The following is a 21619-nucleotide window of genomic DNA, read 5'->3' as shown; positions in this document are numbered from 1 at the left end:
CATGCTAATTATCCATCTTTTCATGTTACCTCAAAGCCATCCGGGGCCTGTCCCTCGTGGCCAGGGAAGGAGTTGGTAGAGCCCAGGAAGCCAAACATCTTGTCCACCATGTCTGAGTCATTGACAGGCTCCTGCTTGGCCTTCTCTACTTCCTCCATCATCTCCTTCTTCCTTCGTGCGTCCTCCTGCTCTCTCCTCTTGCGCTCCGCTTCCTCCTGGGCCAGCTCTGCCAGACGCTCCTGGTGTTTCCTTTCTGCCTCTGCTTTGGCTCTCCTGGCTGTCATCAGGTTCAAGAGCTTCTCCTCCTCTGCCATTCGCAACCTCTCTGCTTCCAGGCGACGCTGGTACTGCACAGAGACAGAAAGGGGGGCTTCACTGCTTTCATCTTTCACCTTGAACACACAAGCTTTCAGGTAGAAGGTTAAATATGAAGACTTAAAAATAACCTTTCAATAGTCACTGGGGTGTATACACTGTATAACTCTGTATAGTCTAACACTGTATTGTCTCCAAATTATTATTAATAACATTATAAATGCGTAAAAATAAATTCCCAACTCTCACCATCAACAGAAGGAAGACTGACATGGTAAGGCGAATGGCATTCTTGGAAATCATCTAACAAGTACAATCATCTAATCATGTAATGAGCGCTCACATGGGATAGCTGACAATAAATGGCACCAACTGATTTGAATATCCAGCTAGTAACCCTGGGTTGTACAGTATTCAGCAAGGATACCATGGTCTTCTTTGTGCTCTGCACTCAGCAGCGTCGCTAGCCAGTTTTAAGATGGCACTATATGTCACTGAATATTTTATAATAATTTTACACATTGTCACTTAATATTCTATTATGTACCTCAATCTTTAGCTGCTTGCACAGCCTGCGTGTGATCATTCCACGGACATAGGCCTGAATGGTGACGACAGCCCACAACTGGCGTTGGAAGACCTGCCTCACCAGAAACCCCCGACAACACGCTTGAAGGTGGGTGACATGGTACCGAGCTGACCGGTAGGTTCTGCACAGCTTACGGGATCTGAAAAGAGCCTGTAGCCGCAAAAAGCCAATCTGCATCTGTACAGACAGACAGACAGACACGCGTGCACACACACACACACACACACACACACACACACAGGCAATGGCACATAGTTAGAACAGAGAGCTGAGACAGTACCACAGGATTTACTGTGCTGCTTTGTATAAAACTCTTTTGTCCAACTCCCATATAGTAGATGACAATTCTTTCAATTACATGCCTCAAAGACTTCATTAATCTGTCTGGGAAAAGACATATGATTAGATCAGGTTAAATAGAGCTGATTCAATAAGATTTCTTTGGTACAAAATTCCTTTGTGGGATTGACAATGGATAGATGTTTTATTGCACATATGTTTTATTCTTTTAATTCATCTTTTTACCATGTTGGCAAAGCCAGTTCAGCCTGTAGAAATTACAGATTAATTTGAATTAACAAACAAAGGAGAAAAACAAGCACAGAGCTTCCAATTAAATGACAAGAAAAATTTTTTTTGCAGCACAATCTCGTCTGCATTTGTGGGTGGACATCAGAACTCATTGTGATGTCATGTACTACAAACTGGTTGTAGGCAATGCAATGGAAATGGAATAGTTCTGTACAGTCATCACTAGTGAAGAGTTAAGGTATTCTATTGTGGGATAGTCGTATCAATAACTAAAAAGACAGCGGAGTCAGACGATAATAAATGGTAAGGTAGATGATGCTAGTGTAGCTCACAGACTGCTGAGGAAACCAGAAAAAGTGAAACTTACTGCACTGTAGTTCTTTCGACAGTAGTACCCTCTCCACATTTTCTGGATCAAAATCACAGATTTTTTCATCTTCAGAAAACGAGTTCTGTAAGGAAAATGAGTGAAATCGTATTCAATTAAGGTTAGGACTGAGTTTTTTTAGAATCATAGGTTGTGTTTGCGGTGATGGATAGGTTAAGGTTAATCAATCAAAATGAGCCATATTATTATTAGCAAATTCTTTACCAACTACTGGCAGGGGTGTATCCCCCAGATAGCCATGGTCCTAGAGCCCCCCCCCCCATTCTCTTGCTTCTCTCACCTTTCTTTGAAACACCTCACTGCCTTTTGAATGAGAATGACCTTGTCAGTGATGGCCTTGTCCCGCTCAATCTCCAGCATCATGTCATGGTGATCCTGAGAGGATTGCAGTAAGATATTTAATTACGTAAAGCCGGTTCCCGTCACACCATGATTCTTCTGAACCTTTCAACAATGCATTACATACAGTATATGCTTGAGGTATTCTGTAATTGCAGAAAATGGACCCAGGTTCATCTTATTTCAATAATTCTCAAGAATTTTGTGTAAAAAGTATAATCTGATCCAGAGGCCACTTCCTGTTTGGAAGTGTGTCTGTTGCTCTCTGCCCTTGTGGTAAGGGGTTTCCTGTGCCATGTGTCATGGACATTTAATGACCCAGTAACAAGGACTACCATGTATTAATTGTTAAAAAGTGCAAGGCAAGACATATAATGCACAAGTACTGTAAATCTCCAAATAAATAAACAAAAAGCAAAAAACGCAAACAAAAAACTACAGCTACCTGACCTCAGTCTGGTATACAGCAGTGCCTTCAGACCAAGCAGTCCTATAGGCTGTGGAAACCAACTAATCCATGTTTCACCATATACAGGTAGCACACCTTTATGCCTTGGCCTTCAGATGCTCATCTGGCTGTTGATTTGGAAATTCAATGATTAAGCAGTATAGCAGACAAAAAGAGGCACCTTGAGGAAGATCTTAGTCTTCCCAATCTGCCAGTCACCTTCTCTCCCCAGGACACCCTCAGCAATGCACTGACATGTCCCATGCAAGTCTTCCTGTGAAACATCACAATTTTATGAAGGGATGAGTGTACAATATCCAACATGTTCTCCTGTTCAACTACAGGTCAGTACACCAGGGGTACTGTATGTCAGAGGACCCTAATATGACTGCAGACCATTTCTGAGAATGATCATTACCCCATAACCGCAGATATACAACGTGTACATGCAATCATTTTAACATTATCATTATATGGAGCCATGACACGATACATAAACATTAAATATTTGGCTTTCTTCTTTTTTAGTATGCAATTAAGTTTGCCAAGTAAGCTTATGATGGAAGAGCAATTTTTTGGGATATGTGGATTTTCATCCAACTCTCAGGTGCAAGAGTGCATGTATGGCATGAATGCAGTGCTCAGAGCTCACTCACCTGTTTGTGGGCAGGTTTGACACCAGGCACAAGTACGCGGTAGCGGTCCACAAACTCTGTGAAGGTATGGCGTATGGGATATCCAGCTCGGCGGATACGGATGGTCTCCATCATGCCAGAATAGCGCAGCTGCCTGACACACAGCTCTCTGTCAAATAGCTGCAGGGATGGAAACAAGGTTATGGACAACATTGTCACATTGCCACAACATTACGGTAACTTCATCAGCTTGGACTCGGCTGTGTAGCAGATGTTCCTCCACCAGGGGTGTTCCCTATATGACATTTTTTGTAGACAAAATGACAGTACCCCCTTTCAAACCCAATCCGCCACCATGATCCTGCCCATTAAGGGACCGTCGTGGCAGCAGGTTGCCGGCGACTCACCATGGGCTTCTTGAACTCGTTGGGTTTGATGCAGCGCACGAAGAAGGGCTGGCACGCGCCGAGCGTCCTCATCAGCAGCTCCAGGGAGCGCTTGAACTGGCTGCTGAGCGTTGGAGAACGCTTCCTCGTCTCCACGCCCTGCGCTCACACAACAGAGATGACCTCAGGAGAAGGGGAAGCTGGGAAGGGGAGGGGTGGGGGATCCGCCCAGAATGCCTGCCGGTCTGATTACTTTTTCCACCTCCGCTCTCTTTCTCTTTCCCATGACTCTGTTCTCTCTTTCATGGCCTTTTCCTTTCCTCATTTCCAGCGTTTCCCTTTACCTTCCTCTCAGTCCCTCCCTTTGTCATTGTCGTTGACTCCCTCACTACCATACAGGAATCTTAAACATGGACATTATAAGTGGCATAAGTGCTTTTCACTGAGCATTCAAAGGGTAGACTTTCTCCTCCCTGAATATCAAAACTGCTGGGGAAAAGCTTAGAGCAGTTTCCAAAGGCAACTTTTCTGAGGGAGAAAGAGGGTACAGTCACTAAATTATTTCCACAAATCTCTGTGGTTTTCATGACTAACGTTTGCCCAGAAAATATTTCGGCTCCAATTACTGTTATGGCCATAATATTTCAAAGACACAAATGCAGTAGAGTATGGAATTTTTTTGAAGTCATTTTCGTAAGCTAAAGGAGAATAAATTACATTAGCAGAATATCAGGGCTATAATGAACAGTGCTTCAAGTCCAGACTTTAACAGTGTGCTTACCACAGGGTGACCTTACTGAAAACCTTGAGGGGGAGGGGGGTGGGGTGGGGGTGTCACAGGTGAAAATACAGGAAGGGCCTCAGCTCTTAATGTAAACACACAAAACATAGGACTGATCTGTCTCTATGAGAGACCTCCACTCAAGTTCAGCAAATTTTGCATTTCAACCATTTTGTAAACAATGATCTCATTGGGAGAATAAATTAAAATATGTTCACTTTTACATGGTCACTAGTTCTGCATGTTTTTCTCCGCGTATTAATACTGGAGGCACTCGTGAATTCCAACATTAAAATAAAACTAAAAAAACAAAATTGTCATTGTACAGTCATGATTTTGCTAGGTCGGGTGCAGGCTACTCCGTGTGAATACCACGGCTCGCTGCTTCATTCCACTACTGCTTACCCTCCCACCTCTTCTTCCGCAATTTTTCTGGGTGAAACCCTGTTTTAGCATATTATATCAACTATCATGTCATTTGGACAATATATCTCAAGTAAATACGTATTCTCTACCATTCATTCCTCAATGCTGAGGTTTTCTTGGGTTTGAGCACTGCAGCAAGAATGGTTTACATTCTACTGAGATGGGAAATGTAGTCATTTTTTGGGGGATATGGGGGAGAAACCATGGACTGGAGTCTGAAAGCGCCTACACATTCCACATCTGGGGTCCTATCCTTAACCAGTATCCAACTTTTACATGCAGTGGTAACTGTTATGAGATTGTGAATGGATATGATGACCCTGGATCAGTAGGGCTGGAAAACACTTGAAGCAAGGTGAGATGAGGGGAGGTTGTGCTACAGGCGCCTCACAGGGTAGGGGAGGATTCATGGTGCTGGACCAACATGGTAATTGGGAGTAGCAAATAATGCTAACTGGGGGGTATTTTACCTTGGGCGGAGGGGTGGCAGGTTGCAGATAGCCACACAGAAACTGAGGTCAGATTTTACACAGAGAAACAGGAGAAAGAGCCAATGTTAAGAGCCATGATGAGTCAGACAATTAAAGACCAAATAATTGCATCGATGTTAAATGAGAGGCTTATTTATTTTCAAGTTGATTGTCCTTTGGGCATGTTTTGACCAGGTCACCCAATAGATCACAGAACGATTTCCTGACAAAATCACTACGGTAATGGAACGTTACCATGGCAACATCGGCCTGGAAGATCTGCTTGATGAACTTGTTCTTGGAGGAATGAACCAGCTGGATGATGTCACCATGGAGGCTGTCCCTGTTCTTCTCCAGAAAGCCTAAATATAATTAAGGGTGTAATTACCTTAATTCATTTACAAGGTGAAAAATTATAGGGGCTATCCAATATCACAGTATTTTTTTAACCAGAATGTAATCAGCTATTTGTTCATTTGTAATTGTAGGTCTGCCCCAATATGGCCACATCTTCCCATACAGCAGAGATTCTCATCCTGCAAGCTTATATTCTCTCCTTTGTTCAAAGCTGAGCTGTGCAGCCAGTGTGCTGTACTGCTCCTCAGATGCTGTAGGCACAGGCAGACTGCATGCCTCTGATCCACCAGAGAAGCTGCTTTTACACGATAAAACATATTAATGAAAAAAAGTATTATTATACAAAAGCAAGACATCACTCTGTACCTTTGGTCTCATAGTGCACCACCCCGGCAAAGTGCTGGATACCAAATTTAGTCTCGTAGGTGTTCTTTGGGGGGATGTAGTTTGAGTTCAGTTTGTGCTGAGAGTTCAGCTTATAGAGCATTGTGGCTTCTGTCCCCTGGAAGCACACGTTAGGCACAATTTTTTATACAATTGAATGAAGAAACACTTCCGAACTCCACCATCCAAAGTCCACTAGTGGCTTTAGAACGAAGCATATGCATATAACAGAACAAGGAAATGTGAATTATTCAAGTTATTTGCAAAAATCATACGTTCTTAGGGAAACTATTTACTATGTTAACATAAATTTGTAGTATGTGTGTAGAAGACTCAGATTCCTTCCTTGAATCAGAGTATTTGTCCCTCTCTCTCTTGATGTGGGCTATCCTTACCACCTCTCCAACTGGAGTGAATACCTCTAGGCTGTAAATCATAAACAATAATGGAATCTGGATTAACTCTTTGAGTGGCACCTTAGGGAATTTGCTCTCTTCATCAATGAGAGAGATGATGTTCATTGGCTTGATGGCGATCATGTCGAGGGCATCCTGGTTGTCAGTGAACTCGATGTGTTGCCAGTTAATGTTCTCCAAATTGTACTCCTCCTGTTCCAGCTTGAACACATGCCGCACAAAGAACTGCTGCAGGTTCTCATTTGCAAAGTTGATGCACAGCTGCTCAAAACTGTAGGCAATAAGTAAAAGACAAATCGCATAAACAATAAACAAATCGAATAAACAATAAACAAACAAATCATCAGTTAGATGATGCCAGATGGGCAGGTCAAATCACCTGCAGGAAGCTTTAAGTCATTCATGTAAAGAACTTTTAAAGTGTTAACTTGATTGGAAATACAGTAAAATATTGTATGAACTATTGTGTCAAAGTTTCATCTTCATCAAGTCCAGTTAATTAATTATATAATTGCTCATGTGGAAAGCATTGTATATATGTACTGAATATATTTTCTGATAAGGACAGTGTTAAACAGCAGAAGATGGACAACCGCAGGGGGAAACGGTTAAGGCCAGAACTTATATAACTTGACATGAATACAGTAGGTAAAAGTGATACACTGGATTGTGAAAACTCCATAGAACACTTGTTGGACAGATCAGAAGACGGTCACATGCTGTGGGACCCTACAAGGCACAAAACACCTATAGATTTACTTTAGGCTCACCTATTGATAGTGAAGTTCTCAAACCCAAAGATGTCCAGGAGGCCAATGGATTTCCTGACCAATTGGGTCTCACTGGCGGGTGGCTTGTAGATGGCAGCATTGATCTTGTCCACAATCCATACAAACAACCTTCCGTAAATTCCCTGGAAAGTAAGAAAACATAGTCTTTTCTGCTCTGTGCTTTGCTACTGTGTACTTGTGAGCATAGCACACGATTATTTGTTTTGTTCATAAACAAACACACATGCTCTAGACCTAGAGTAGGAGCCGTGAGTGTAGTTCTTGAACATATTCATTTGGAAGTGATCATTTCTGATTATTGATTTGTTGACTAAATTCAGGAACTGACATCAGCAACCACACCTTTCCTTTGATGGGGAAAACAGGGTGGAGGGGCTGACCTTTACAAAGGCATCCCGGACGTCCAGTGCCTGGTCCATGCTGAGAGGAGTGGAGACAGACTCTCCCCGGGTGATGAGGGTGCGGGTAGTCAAACAGTCCATCATGTCTCTAGGTTTCACCTTCACAGAACATGGACACACCTTTTAGTTATTTTTTTATAGTCCCTTCATCAGGGCTGCCCTGACGAAAGAAGCTTGCTTCTGAAAAGTTTTTATTGAAATGTATTATTATTTATTTATTTATTTATTTATTGATTTATTTTTTGTTTAAGCAGACTTTCAAAAGGTTTCACAACTAAACAAGATTTCTTGTTCTAATACAAGATGGCTCTCAACCAATAGCTGGCTCCTTTATGGTGCAATCAGTCTTCTTTAATACTGTGGGTAATTGCATTCAATCTGCAAAAAAGCAGGGATAAAGAAAATGAAAAGTGCAAACTAATGTTTGCCACAAGTGGGCCCTGTGCATCCATTGTACGTCCAGGACTCTATCCAACCTCCCGATTAGCTTGCAGAGAAGACTTGCGTCCCATCAAAATGAACTCCTCCCTCTGCTTCTTCGTTTCACAGTGTACTGAACTCATGCTGTGACAATGGATGTCTTTCACCAGTGCTTATCACTGTTCTGACAATCTTGTCTCCCCTTAACGATGGCCATTATCTCTACACTGCCCAGACACTCGACAAATGCACCTAGGAGCCATTGCTTGAACCATCAATTTTAATGAGAACACTGCCTATCACACAGAACAGCCATTAAAACCAACCCCTGATTGGAGGCAGACAACTTTAAACAGTCAAGGACGTAGGGGACAGGAAGAGACTACACAGAATAAAGATCAATTGAGGGTCTTGATCATCGGATGGTTTGGGGATGGGGGGTGGAAAAATTCTTGCTGGTCATTACTTTGCAAGGAGGTGATAATTAGCCTTACATATGATGTGTATAACCCCTCTTCATTAGCCAATCCCCTGGAGCCACTTCACAATTGATCTTCAGCTTTTATGCAGTGCGAAGAGCATGTGACCGAATTCAAAGTCACTTTGCACAATGTCATCCTCTCGCTGCACATATGTATGTCAATATCAACACATGCAAGGCATAACAATTTACAAAAGACATCTATATTTGGACATACAAATGCAGGTTTAGGCAATGAGCAGATTTGATGACGGCACATTGTTATAGTCACAACCAATAGTAGCACTTGATGCATAACAACATAAAGCTTGGTGCCATAACAGGTGCCAGAGGAAAACAGAGAATGTAGTATTGTTATGAAGCAGATGGGATAAGGGATATAGTTTTTGATTTATCATAGGTATGGGTAGTAAACCCAAATGCTCAGAGCTCAGCATTAGGTAAGCCATGGTGCTGCTTACATTGGAGTCGGTGGCAAAATATAGAGAGCAACTCCACAGTTCTGATTGCAGTGGGGAGCTCATTCCACCTCTGGGGGCCAAGACAGACAATAAAACAACTCAAAATTTGGGTTGTAATTTTATGCAACCACCTAGTGCCATGTAATAAAGAAGGCTTTAAATAAGAATGAATGCCACAAGGCTGTGAACATATCAAAGGGATTGAAGCAGGATAATGATTTTCAGTTTAGGTGCTGTACATACAAACTCCAACTAGAGGCATGAGGAACTGAAGAAAATAGTCACACAACTGCCCTCGTTCTGGGGGTGGAACACTGGCCGTTACCCAAAAAACTGGTTTGTAATTAGAAACATATTTTTCTTTCCATGCAGTCATACTGCTTAGCTCTGGATAACTGGCAACTCTTTTAGGATTGTCTGCAATGCATGCCATTATGGTGAAAATCAAGAAAAAAAGCCATATTTTATGTGCCATTTTATGCTTTGAGAAAAAAATTTTCACTGTAAATTTCTACCTTCTGAATTTTCCTCTTCCTCCATTTTTACTGTTTTTACAAGGTCACCCTGGCAATTTCCACTCAGCCCTATCACAGTCTAAATGGCCTCTAGCTTCGTATCTCAGAGTTACTTTTGTAGTCAGCATAAATGCATGGCAGATTAAGTCCCACCTCCAGCAGCATTGTCGCAGTGACAAGATCAGGAGACTGCACCACCACACAGGCATCCAGATTGGCGTATGTCCGAGCTAGGTGGGTGAGAAGCAATACCAGACAGGACAGAGTCAGGAGCAGTTATCACAGACAGGGGTCACAGTCTGTCACAGTATTAGAGAGAATCAGTCAATGCTTGAAGGGCAGGTAAAGGCAGTACTGATACTGGTGTGCAGATGTTTCTCTCAGTCATATAGCTTCATTGATTATAATGCAAAATGAATGAACTCACGGTACTCAGCATAACATCATTCTGACTCACTTACAGTAATAGGCTTTTACAACTTAGCGCAGCATTAAATTCATCTCCTCAAATTCCTCCGAGAGCAGTAGATATATCCAATGCTGAGTTTGCTTACAGCTTGTTGAGTACTGCTGTGTAATGTTTTTTGTAATCTTCTATAATCATCAAAGTTTACATCACCATCATGGATAAGGTTTACCTCACCAGCATTTCTTTCTCCATGCAGGTTTGGTAGCATACAAATGTGTGCATTACACATTTATTAGAGAGTAGGCTACAGTAGATGCTGTGTGCCACAGTGTGGGGAGGACTGCCAGTGGTGCAAATAGCCCACCTCTGAAGTGAATGTTGCCCATATGCAGGATGGAAGCTAGCAGCTTAGAGATCTCCCAGTTCTCAGTCTCTGTGAACATCAGCACCTTCATGGCAGAAAGGATGTTGCAGTAGTCCTTCAGGTCATCACGGCCATCACACACGGTGCAATTTCCCTGGAGACCGCCAGCAGGGTGGAGAAAGCATTTTAACACATACACACAGGTCTCAATGAAGATCTGCCTTGCATACAGTTCATATGGCTTGGCCAGTATAGCCATAGGGATTTGTCACTACTCACTGCTCCCTTAACATGATATTACATTTCTCTCAAAATGATAATCTGTTTACATGATGATGGTGGTAAACACATTTTCAACATTCCAAGTTACTCACACATACAAATCACTGTCTATATGTCATTAATTAAAAATATCATATCAGGTGTCAATATATACAATAGGCAATGAAAAAACCTGGCTATCTTAAAAGTAAACAGTTTATTCCAAACAATGGTACCATAAATAACAGAACTTACCAATGTTTTGCATCTACAATCTAAAGAATGTCATTAAATTTGTCACACAATGTAAAACAGAGCGTTATCTATCTATTTCATGTATTTGTAGGCCCTGAAGTGCCATTGATGGTGTGGAGTGTGGAGGAATCATGACAGGACTTTTGTGACTTTCGTGTACCCGGTTTGCGTCCAGCCTCTGGGTAGGTAAAGCGGGCTGTATGGGGAAAAGGCGTTGTGTCCTGGGTATGTTGAGAGTTCAGAGGAGTAAACCTGTTATAAGAAGTTGCCTCAGTATGGCGAGGTTGGGTAAAGCTGTTATGAGAAATTCTGTCACCATGGTGAGGCAGTGTAATGCTGTTATGAGCACTTATCTCACCATGGTGAGGTAGGTGTAGTCTATGGCCTGGCCAAGGTTCAGGTCCTTTTTCTCAGTGGGAGTCATGCCCTTCAACATGCAGTAGAAGATGTGATAGTTCCTCTCATCTTGAGCCTAGTAGAAGACACAATCATCACAAGAGATGCTTTTTCTGATATAAGGTATTGGGGTATTGCTCAATCCATTCGATTGCCACTCCTCCTTACCTGTCTGCATACTCTGGACTTCTCCAACAAGTACTGCTCAATTTTGGCTCCCTCGATCGCTCCTTTCTTGTTGAAGTGTATATCAATGTATTTTCCAAACCGGCTGGAGTTGTCATTACGAATGGTCTTTGCATTGCCAAAAGCTACAGGAAGTTGATATCATAGTCATATTCATGAAGAGCATAACATAGGTTAACACTCTTACATTAGAACTATGTTTCAGCTACAAATATGATTGTATAATATTAGGTCAGACTAAATATTCTTGTTCATACCAACTATTCTAGAGAATTTATAAAGCATCACTCTCAGAGTTCATCCCTTGTTTGGGGGTCTTCAATTTCTATCTGAAAACAATTTGCATGACCCAGAAGCTTGAGTCTGACCTAGTATTATTTCAGTAAAAAACATGCAGAAAAGCGGTGAATAGCCTGACCTTCCAGTATTGGGTTGGCCTCTAAGACCTGCTGTTCGATCCAGGAGTGCTGCCCGCTGATGGAAGCAAGGAACTGCAGAATCAGCTTAGTGCTCTCTGTCTTTCCCGCTCCTGACTCACCACTGGAGGAAGCACACATCAGCACACTCATGAATACACGCATGCACTATCACATACAAGCGCAAACAAACACACACACACATACACACACACACACACACAGGCCACTTCGTAATAATTAATTGCAGGTTCCAGTTGTTTGTTGGCTGATTGTTAATTTCTTGGAAATAATCCACTGTACAGTAGTTGGCTTATTGGAGAGACTACAGTAACAGTGAATTGCTGATTGCCGTTTGCTTGGACAGTGTACAGCACCTGATAATGCAGCACTGGTCCTTGTTGCTGCGCTGCATATTGAAGTAGCAGTTGTCAGCGATGCCAAAAATGTGGGGCGGCATCTCCCCAATCTTCTTGTTGGTGTAGAGGCGGATCTGTTCGGCCGTGTAAATGGGCAGCAGCTGATAGGGATTCACTGCCACCAGGATCGACCCTGTGTAAGTCTACAGAATTGGGGGTCAAATGTCAAACTCACATTATGGATGAATGCCCATCATATTATTCATTCATCAACAACATGGCATTACTTATTTCATTTCATTTTAAATCAATTTAAATTTTTTCATTTTTTCTTTGAAATGGCCAACTGCATTTGCAAGCCCACTCCATTATTACAACATCCTCTGCCAATTTAGAAGAGCATGGACAAATGTGATCTTTGTGCAATCTACGAGCTACCAATTCTTTTCAGTAGGTAATAGTAATAAAATACACCTCAACAATGCAGTTGAATAAGATGAATTATTTATGGATAATATAATCATTGTACTAGGGCTAGGATAGTATATCTTATTGGATTGAATGTCATAATTACGGAAACATTGTTAGTCATACAAATACTATTCAATAATTAATCTGCTACCAAAAGACCCACATCAATTTGGTGTAATTCTGTCTATCTGATCCATTTAATGGAGGTGAAAAACTAATATTTACCTACAACACCCTACATTCCATTTCCCGCTGTAGCAAATCATGTTTACCTATGATGATTGACCTAATTTGGTGTATTTTTTGGAATCTGTGAAACTTAAATGACAATTTCTCACTAAGTGAAGACTTGATTTGCATGCATTTTAAATCTGGGCACTGACCTCGACCCATACTATAAATGAAAAGTGAATGTTAGCGTATAAACACATTTCAGGGGAATAGAAGAAAATTACACTCAGCATCTGTGCACTGAACAACACATTCACCTCTGCAAATACACTGCACCCTTAATTAGCACCAAGAGACCCTCCAACCTGTAATGCATCATTGAATGCTAATTAAAATGTGCGGATAGCTGTCAGTATGAAAACAGAAATTTTAGCACCAAGTAATGTAGCCTGACAAACATGATTCCAATTTCAAATGGATTTCTATTCACAAAACAACATTGGAACTACATTGATTTATGAATGTTGATTGATTGACTTTAAAGAATGATTGATGGCTATTTCCATCAATAATAATTTGCGAATGTTTCTAAACTATTACCTATCACTAATACCTATCAGCAATTATCACTATTGTTATTTGTCTAATGTTAAGGTGCTGTCGTACATGAGCACTTAATGCACAATATTTTTTATCCTGAAAGCTCAAATGGGATTTCTTCCACAATCATGGTGAAACAAGCACAAATTAATTTCAGGGAAAACTCTTAGATTAGGCCATAGAACATTTACTTTTGAAGCTTTGAACAGGTGAAGCCAGTGACATGTTCAAGAATATGTTACATTTCCAGATAAATGGCCACCATACACTGTAGGGAAGTACTCAATGCACAAAATGCAGAGACAGTAGTATAATGAGAATAACCGATCATGAAACCAGGCCATTCAGTCCATCTTAGCTTGTATTTTCCTACTGTCTAGAGAGTATAAAGCACTGTGTCAGGCCTGGACATGAACATGCCACTGGCCTTTGCCTGTAATACATGACCTGGCAAGCTGTTCGAAACATTGATATGCACACGCTCTCGTGTTAAAGAACGGATGCTTGATCAGCAGCGCAGAATGGTTCTGTACTTACCCTCCCCCCGCAGTTTGTCTTCACAGAGAAAGAGACAAAACACATAGGACGTGGATTAATCGTAGGGACAGCCAAATATCTGAGTTCTGGCTGAGTTCTGGCTGAGGCTCAACACACTTTGGGTTGAGTAAGCTGAGGTGTGATAAGTGTGGGATGAGTCTGAGGTGAGTATGAGCTAAAGCTGAGCCTGGTAGTGTTGTGACGCTGACCACACTGTGGGACGCACATCAAAAACCACTGTAGGTTTCACAAATCCCTTTCAGCAACAGACACAAGGTGAATTCATGTGTGATTGAAGTTATCACTTGTACTGAACAATTCATTTCAGTGGGCAGAAAAATCACCTATTGACACTGAGGAGCGGAGTGGCCTGTGCATAGGATACAGGTCGTCTGGCAGTGCAGGGTGTTCTCCTAAATTTGTAGACTGCCCCTTCACAGACAATATAGAGTGGAGGCAGCAGTGTGTACAGTAGCCAGTGTGTGGTTATGAGGGTGTTCTCCTCTATTTGTAGACTGCCCCTTCACAGACAATATAGAGTGGAGGCAGCAGTGTGTACAGTAGCCAGTGTGTGGTTATGAGGGTGTTCTCCTCTATTTGTAGACTGCCCCTTCACAGACAATATAGAGTGGAGGCAGCAGTGTGTACAGTAGCCAGCGTGTGGTTATGAGGGTGTTCTCCTCTATTTGTAGACTGCCCCTTCACAGACAATATAGAGTGGAGGCAGCAGTGTGTACAGTAGCCAGCGTGGTGAAATGCAGGAAGTGGTGGGGTAACCCAGTGTCCTTCTGGCACTCACATAGATGACGTGTTCAGTGTAGCGGATAAGCAGGTTGCGGAGGATTCCGGCCTCATTCAGGTCACCCAGACGGATCATGTCCTCCACCCCATGCACAGAAGTGGGGTGCATGGGTTTAATGTGGGTGGCATTTTGGGGTGAGATCCAGTGCTCCTAGGGGAGAGAAGGGAAGATTTTCAGGAGCTTGGTGTGCAAACGGGAACGCATCAGAAATGTAAAACATTCCTTTTTCTTATTTTTTCTTTTCTGGACAATGAAACACGGACACTATCACATGCATTAATTATAGCTCTAATCAATTACAGAGCGTGGCTCTGCTTTATCACTCACATTTCCTTCGTCATCCAGAACCTGGATCAGTCCAGATTCACATAGCTTTACCACAGCACCAATAGGGACGTCAAACTCTCGGCCGGTCTTCAGATCCAACCACACATAGTCCCCCTGGAACAAAACCCAATTAGGGCTGGGAAATTATCAATAATTTTCCACTTGGAGTGATTGGATTATACATTATTCATTTTGCACCTGGGGTTAGCACCACTAATATTATTACAGGCTGAAACTGAAAGCTCTGTCTCCCTTCTGTTAACATAAAGACATTCCAATTTTATGCATCTTCTGAAAACTCATTAAGGAGTGTGACAAATACAGTTTCAATGGAAATTCAGAAGCACCAGAAACCCCTGTAACTAGGGATTCTTGGGATGTATGACCACAAGGTCTACGTAATGAATATTCCAAAAACATCTCCTGATTTTATTACAATCATAAATAATGCAAACAAAAGAAGAGGACTTTATGCACTGCTTCCTGAAAAAAACAAAGTCACATTGACAATGGCAAAAGAAAGTAACAACAAAATGGCAAGAAAATAAAGTTCCTGAATTTCTATGTGTGCAGAACAAAACATATGCAAAATAAAAACTACAGAACTCTGCAGTTATCTAAACACAGGACATGTGACAATAAACCTATTTGAACATTGTCCTAAAATAACTCTTTTAAGGCTTTTCAACAGCTTTATGTAATGTAGTAGATCTGGGTGAGTTAACTTCCTTTCATGCTTAAAAGATTATCACAGATTCTGGAGGGCAAATTTCGCATGTTGGGAAATCATGGACCATGGCTCTACAAAACAGTATTACAAAAGGGCAGAGCAATACTGTGTATACCAGTCTGTTCTCATTATGACAAGAACTATTTGATAGTGTGGTCAGTACCTTACCTCACGCTAATATGACAATATGACAGTTAGTGTATACCTTATTCCTGCAAATAGTTTACCACTTGGCTGTAATATGAGTGAAATCCTGCTTATCTCTTGAGGGAGGGTAGAAATATTTTATATTTACATCCAAATTACATATTGGGACTATACCAGTACAATATAGTATCTTAGGTAAAATAGAAAAGTAGCTCCTGAAAAGTACCCTTAATCCAGATTATCACATTTTATCCATTTTTTTTACTATGCACAACACATGTGATCAGCAGATTAGTAAGACTTCAAATGAGTAAAAATGAGGCCTACTTCATTGTTCCCTGTATCTGTAACACTACTCAAATGTTTAAATTCTGACAACAAATATATATTTAAACGTACTCTACTTAATCTGTAAAATTTCTAAATAATACAATTGTCATTCATTCAATGAAAATGAGCACAGATTATAAAACAACAAAAAAGAACAGACCAAAATATTCAGAATGTAGGTTGCTAGAGCTAGGATTAGCCAGAGCCCCAGGGTATCTATCATGACATCAGTGTGAGTCAGCATGGCAGGTTCCTGATAACAGCCCTGGTCTGAGTTCCATGTACATATAAGATATAACAAGGTCATGGGTGGTCAGTTACGCTGAGGAGTATAAGCACTACACGGAGCAAAATGCAGCCGCAAGGGACCATGTGGGCAAGAAAGGTTCTGAAACCAGCATGTGGCCATTGAATATGATTGTGTGCACAGCTTCCTTGATGTCATGTATGTATGCTAATGGGACCAAAGGCACTGTTACACCGTGAGAATATCTCTTTTTGGGATTTATGCATATTTGAAGCACAGAATACACACAGACGCAGCTGTATGTCTTACACCAAATACAGTTTAGAAGTGTAGGGAGAACCCATCTTTTTCTCAGCCAAAATCGATTCCCCCCAAAGGAAAAAAAGGAAAAGAATGACAAGCTGATAGTCGGGTCTGTACCTGCTGTAGAATGACCATAGCGCCTGTTTATTCCTGGACATCAGAAGTCACCATGGGGAGACCCTGCAGGAGATGGGGGACAGGTGAGCACCACAGGAACATCAAGTGAGGCCAGAAGAATGTGGCAACGTCACACCGTCCCCTTTCATAGCGTGAGGAACCGTGACAGGCATTCCGAGCTGAGCACAGTCAGGCTCTTACCCCCTGATCTAGCCAGTCATATGACCTGGTGGACTGAATGGAGAAAGGGAAAAACAGCCCTTTCACGTGCTATCGTCCTGCTCGCATCCAGACTGGAAGGCCCATGAGAAAATAAGGAACAAACCCAACACTGCAACATCCTACCACCCACAAGTGCTACACTCACACTGGTAACACATTCACATGGAATCAATGATACAGGTTAATTATACAAACAAAGAGGAACAGATAAATTGGAGAAATATACAGAGCGACATAAAGAGAAAGAAAGAAAGAGAGATAGGAGAGATGAAGGACACATGCACAAACAACCATGAACACAACCAGCACATATTTTTCATGTTTGTAATGCAGCTTTGAGCAGGACCGCTATCATGAACTTTGCACCATTTTAAGTTGATTTTTGACATGAAAATCAATTAAATGAATAAAGGAAATAAAAAATTCAGACAGGACAGAAATTCCCATCTGTTATAACTGTTCTAGAAGTGCCAAAATGCAGTACTTTGTTCCAAACCCCAGGTGCTGAACTTAATTTAAATCCCCAGGAACCGAACTTAATTCAAATCCACTGTTTTGTCCATATTTATTTAGTTACTATATCTAGGATACAAAGAAACAACCTTATAAGGCATTCTCTGTTCTACCTACCACTGCCAGGACCTAAAAAATAAATAAAAAACTAGCAGTATGTAATTTTGCAGTATAAAGTGTTATGCGATGGGTGTTATGGACTACTGGGACTATTCCATAACACTAATGTATCATCCTTCATAATTTTTTAAAAGCAATTAAACATAGAAAACATACATTTCATTTCTCACTTTTAATTGTAAATTTTAATTTATGCTAAGACAAGCAGTAGTGTTGAAACTACTCAGCACCTGGTCATGTCTATGGGTCAGACTTCAAGCAGCCATTTCATGCAAAGGAAATGCAACAAAGTACTAAACATAACTACTGTACATAACATTAATATATCCCAAACATTAGGCTCTCCTGAAATAGCAGGGCTACATGATGAAACCATAGAGATTTTGACCAGTGACCTCTCAGTTACAAGCTCACATCCTTAACTAGTATACTATACTGGACATAGTCAACTAAAAGAGTTTCATGATACTAACAAATACAGCTGTGAGACCAAACCTGTATATGAGTGCAGTTGTAATCTAAAGCTCTCTCTCTCTCTCTCTCTCTCTCCCTTTCGATCCCTGCCACATGACGAGTCTCCATGGTAATCCACAGCAATAGCTCAATCTAATTAGCCTCCAGCTGAGAGGCAGCCATGGTCAGTCTTTATTTAAAGCTTTGAGATTACACAGCCATCTCCTCATTCACATCTATCCACCATTCCAGCTCTTACTTGTAAAAACACCACCACTTTAAGCATTTGTCCGGCATGTACCCTCATCCTGGGTGACACATGGTGTGAGCAGATTAGCGCCTCACTCTTTCTGACATTCGCTGATTTCGGCTGGGCATTAACAGGACGAATGGAAGAGAAAAGTCTGGCAAGCCATATATCAGTGTCCAATATATATATTTTTTTACAAATACCCCTATACAGGGTTGTACTTGCAGAGTAGCCCCAACAGATTTATGCCCATATTTGCCCAGTGAGGTGCCCCTTTAATGTAGTATTCTCCTTGTAGCTGCTGTACTTCCCTTGGATCCATAACTGGAAAGATTCCAGTTCCCCACTGTAATTCCATTAGAAAAAACCTCAATGTGTCGGACTGTGGCTTCCACACCAAAAAGACGTCCAGGCAGATATATTACATACGTAGTTATCCCTAATGTGGCCATCACAGATTTTCTTATGGATCTTGTGCCCACTCATTAAAGAAGAGCTGGAAACCTCAGAACTGGAGTGAAACATGTATAATATAATTATAAATTAGATTAAACTATTTACCACTATTTCCCTATCATGTCCCTGAGGGCAGATGCTGCGTGCTAGTTTTCATCTCAGTAACCTCTAAATTAATTAGGTTTGATAGGGTCTTTAATTGAATACAGGTCTGAGTTCAATACATGCTCGGGTGTTGAATTATTTTATTATGGACTTGGACCTACTCTGATTCCCTGGCTAATCTAAGTTATGTAAACCATAAATTATGAGCCTGTTAAATAATCCCAAACAGCTTCCATTTGTTTTGGGGCTTACTTAAAGACGTTACGTGACACCCAGGCACCTCCTAGTAGCTTTATCACCAATTTGAATAATTGACACTGTACAGAAGCCAAGATAAGAGCTTCTAATCCAAAACCATGGGCTGCCAGTCTGCTGCCAGCCTTCAGGCCTGGGCAGGTGGGGCCTCTACGGTGGAAGGAAAGACGTGAGCTTAGAGGATGGAGATACAGGGTGAAAGGTCACAGGGCTGGGCATTGTCATATGTTGTCATTGTCACTGTCATTGTCACTTGTTCTCCCAGAGCTCAGCCCTCCCATTCCACTTCCTGTCTGTAGTACTGTACCTACTGCAGCCCCCACCTGACCTGACACACCACCCGTCTGATGAGGATTTGGGATCTCTTTAATGCCAAAGGGCTTCCTAAGGATTCTGCAGATATAGGAGATAATCCCAATGTGTGTGGTGATTACATACAGTAATGCTCCTTTTGCTCAGATTCAGCAGAGCAGCCGTTAGGAGTTGTCTGCCAGCATGCTAACACTCTCTTAATTAAAGCATATTATGTGTCTTCCAGGCTAAGCACAAAGACATTGAGAGTCACCACAATTGCTGGCAGTAATTTACTGTTGTACTCATATATAAAATAAGTAATTGCTGCAATTACAAATACAGTGATATAAGAACCACATGTAAAGAAAATGAGTATTAGTAATATGACTGGCTGATTCTGAACTGTCAGGGTCAAGATCAGATTTAATATCCATTAAACGAGGAGGGCAATACATAGCACCAATACATTTTAGACAGAGGTAGCAGTGTGAAGTCATGGGTTAGGGAGCAATGGAGCTGTGCTTGTGACCTCAGTGTTGTAGCCCATGAGCAGGGGGCTTGTTTACACCACCAAATATGCAGCTCTGGGCAAGCAGCTCAATTTAAGTTATGTAAATAAGTTGCTCTAACCCTTAATCATATTATATTCCCTTAAATCTTCTAAACAAACAAGGAAGGTTATTTTACAACATGTAACAGCTGGTAAAACAGGACACTATGAACATGAATGTTGTCCAGTGCCCAGGCCTCTGACCATTTCTGAACAGGGCCAAACGATATTTGGTTCCTCTGACTGTGCTCTTCCAGCTTCACACCACAGCTTTCACCTCAGGACAAATCTAAACTTCAGTCACAATATTAGGTTTGCGCTTCTTACACAGCGACATCGAGGCAAAACTAAAGTGATGACACACTAAGACAAAAACACAGACGCTGTCTCTTTAAACTTATACAAATGTCCCAGTTTAAAGCTTGGTGTGAACCGTGCTGGGGTGAAATATGTGAGCTATAAGAAGCTTTGGACGAAGGGCTTAGGGAAGCGTCGTGCCTGGGGACTAAGTCTCGAGGCGGTTTTCTCACTCACCTCTCAGCGATTCAGCACTGCCTCTCCTCTCTCGCTGTCTCCCTTTAGGATATGAGTGTGTCTGTGTGTGTGTGTGTTTGAGTGTGTATGGGTCCTCTTGGGAAAGTCCGTGGTGAAGGAAAAGACAGGTGAGCACGCCAATTGAAGAACAGGGGAGAAACCAGGCCAAAGCTCCCAGGCTCTTTTCTATTTTTGTCCGTTTGAGCTTTCTTTTCTGCTGTACATCCTTCTCTTGCTGTGTCCTACTACCTTTCTCTCACCGGCACTTTCTCTCCCTCTCTCACCCAGTCAGTCTCGCTGTCTATTGCTCTTTCTGTCCCGAGGGGTAGCCGAAGCACCTGTTGCTCCCAGTGGCCGTGCCCTGGGGAGGAGCCGGACTGACACGGCGGCTCTCATTCACTGATCGCTCTTAACGGTGGGAGGGGTTATGCCACGGCCAGGCAGGAGGCAGGGAGAGAGGGGGGAAGGGGAGGGGATGTGAAAACATTAGAATGGTGGAGCTTCTGGTCCTCTCCTTCAGAAAAGCCTCCTCCTGGTTGCCCCTGTGTGTAAAAGGTCAACAGACACACAATTCAAGATTCATATAGCACATAGCAAGCCAAGTATTTAATTTTGTAACAGAGTTCTCTTTTAAGTGCTGGATACTCACCATAGCTACAGGGGAATTTTAGACAACTCACACAAACAACAAACAACAAAATTACACTTTCAGCTTTTTTTCTTTCATTATTTACATTCTCCTGTACTTCAAGCTGAAATAAATGAATGATTGAAGATCTTGGGTACATATCCCTTGGTGCACTACTCAAAGTTAAAGCCAAACTGCAAAGCAAGAATATTGGATTCCAGCCAGAATTTTGCAGAAGCATCAGAAATGGCACGATGGCTGCACTTCATGGGAAACT

General features: G+C 41.8%; 1 protein-coding gene across 2 annotated transcripts in view; it reads right to left on the bottom strand.

Moving 5' to 3' along the window:
* Positions 1 to 21225, bottom strand: part of LOC135263170 (unconventional myosin-VIIa-like) — a 35803-nt gene extending 14578 nt beyond the window's left edge. The window contains exons 1-23 of one of the 2 annotated variants that reach the window (XM_064350858.1): positions 20715 to 21225; positions 16963 to 17025; positions 15089 to 15202; positions 14759 to 14911; positions 12199 to 12383; positions 11824 to 11945; positions 11388 to 11530; positions 11182 to 11295; positions 10308 to 10461; positions 9688 to 9764; positions 7637 to 7756; positions 7236 to 7378; positions 6526 to 6736; positions 6032 to 6167; positions 5564 to 5670; positions 5309 to 5350; positions 3653 to 3790; positions 3267 to 3425; positions 2792 to 2884; positions 2104 to 2198; positions 1803 to 1887; positions 863 to 1081; positions 30 to 347 (exon numbers count right to left, since the gene is read on the bottom strand). In XM_064350858.1, the coding sequence (XP_064206928.1) occupies positions 30 to 347; positions 863 to 1081; positions 1803 to 1887; positions 2104 to 2198; positions 2792 to 2884; positions 3267 to 3425; positions 3653 to 3790; positions 5309 to 5350; positions 5564 to 5670; positions 6032 to 6167; positions 6526 to 6736; positions 7236 to 7378; positions 7637 to 7756; positions 9688 to 9764; positions 10308 to 10461; positions 11182 to 11295; positions 11388 to 11530; positions 11824 to 11945; positions 12199 to 12383; positions 14759 to 14911; positions 15089 to 15202; positions 16963 to 16980 (2946 nt within the window). In that variant the 5' untranslated portion in view covers positions 16981 to 17025; positions 20715 to 21225. The remainder of the gene's footprint in view (positions 1 to 29; positions 348 to 862; positions 1082 to 1802; positions 1888 to 2103; positions 2199 to 2791; positions 2885 to 3266; positions 3426 to 3652; positions 3791 to 5308; positions 5351 to 5563; positions 5671 to 6031; positions 6168 to 6525; positions 6737 to 7235; positions 7379 to 7636; positions 7757 to 9687; positions 9765 to 10307; positions 10462 to 11181; positions 11296 to 11387; positions 11531 to 11823; positions 11946 to 12198; positions 12384 to 14758; positions 14912 to 15088; positions 15203 to 16962; positions 17026 to 20714) is intronic. The other variant, XM_064350859.1, reaches the window with a different exon arrangement.
* Positions 21226 to 21619: the final 394 nt, after the last annotated feature.

Source organism: Anguilla rostrata, chromosome 9 (genome assembly GCF_018555375.3).
Source record: "Anguilla rostrata isolate EN2019 chromosome 9, ASM1855537v3, whole genome shotgun sequence".
Lineage (NCBI taxonomy): Eukaryota > Metazoa > Chordata > Actinopteri > Anguilliformes > Anguillidae > Anguilla > Anguilla rostrata.
The sequence above is the reverse complement of the archived record's forward strand: the minus strand, read 5'-3'. Positions and strand labels throughout refer to the sequence as shown.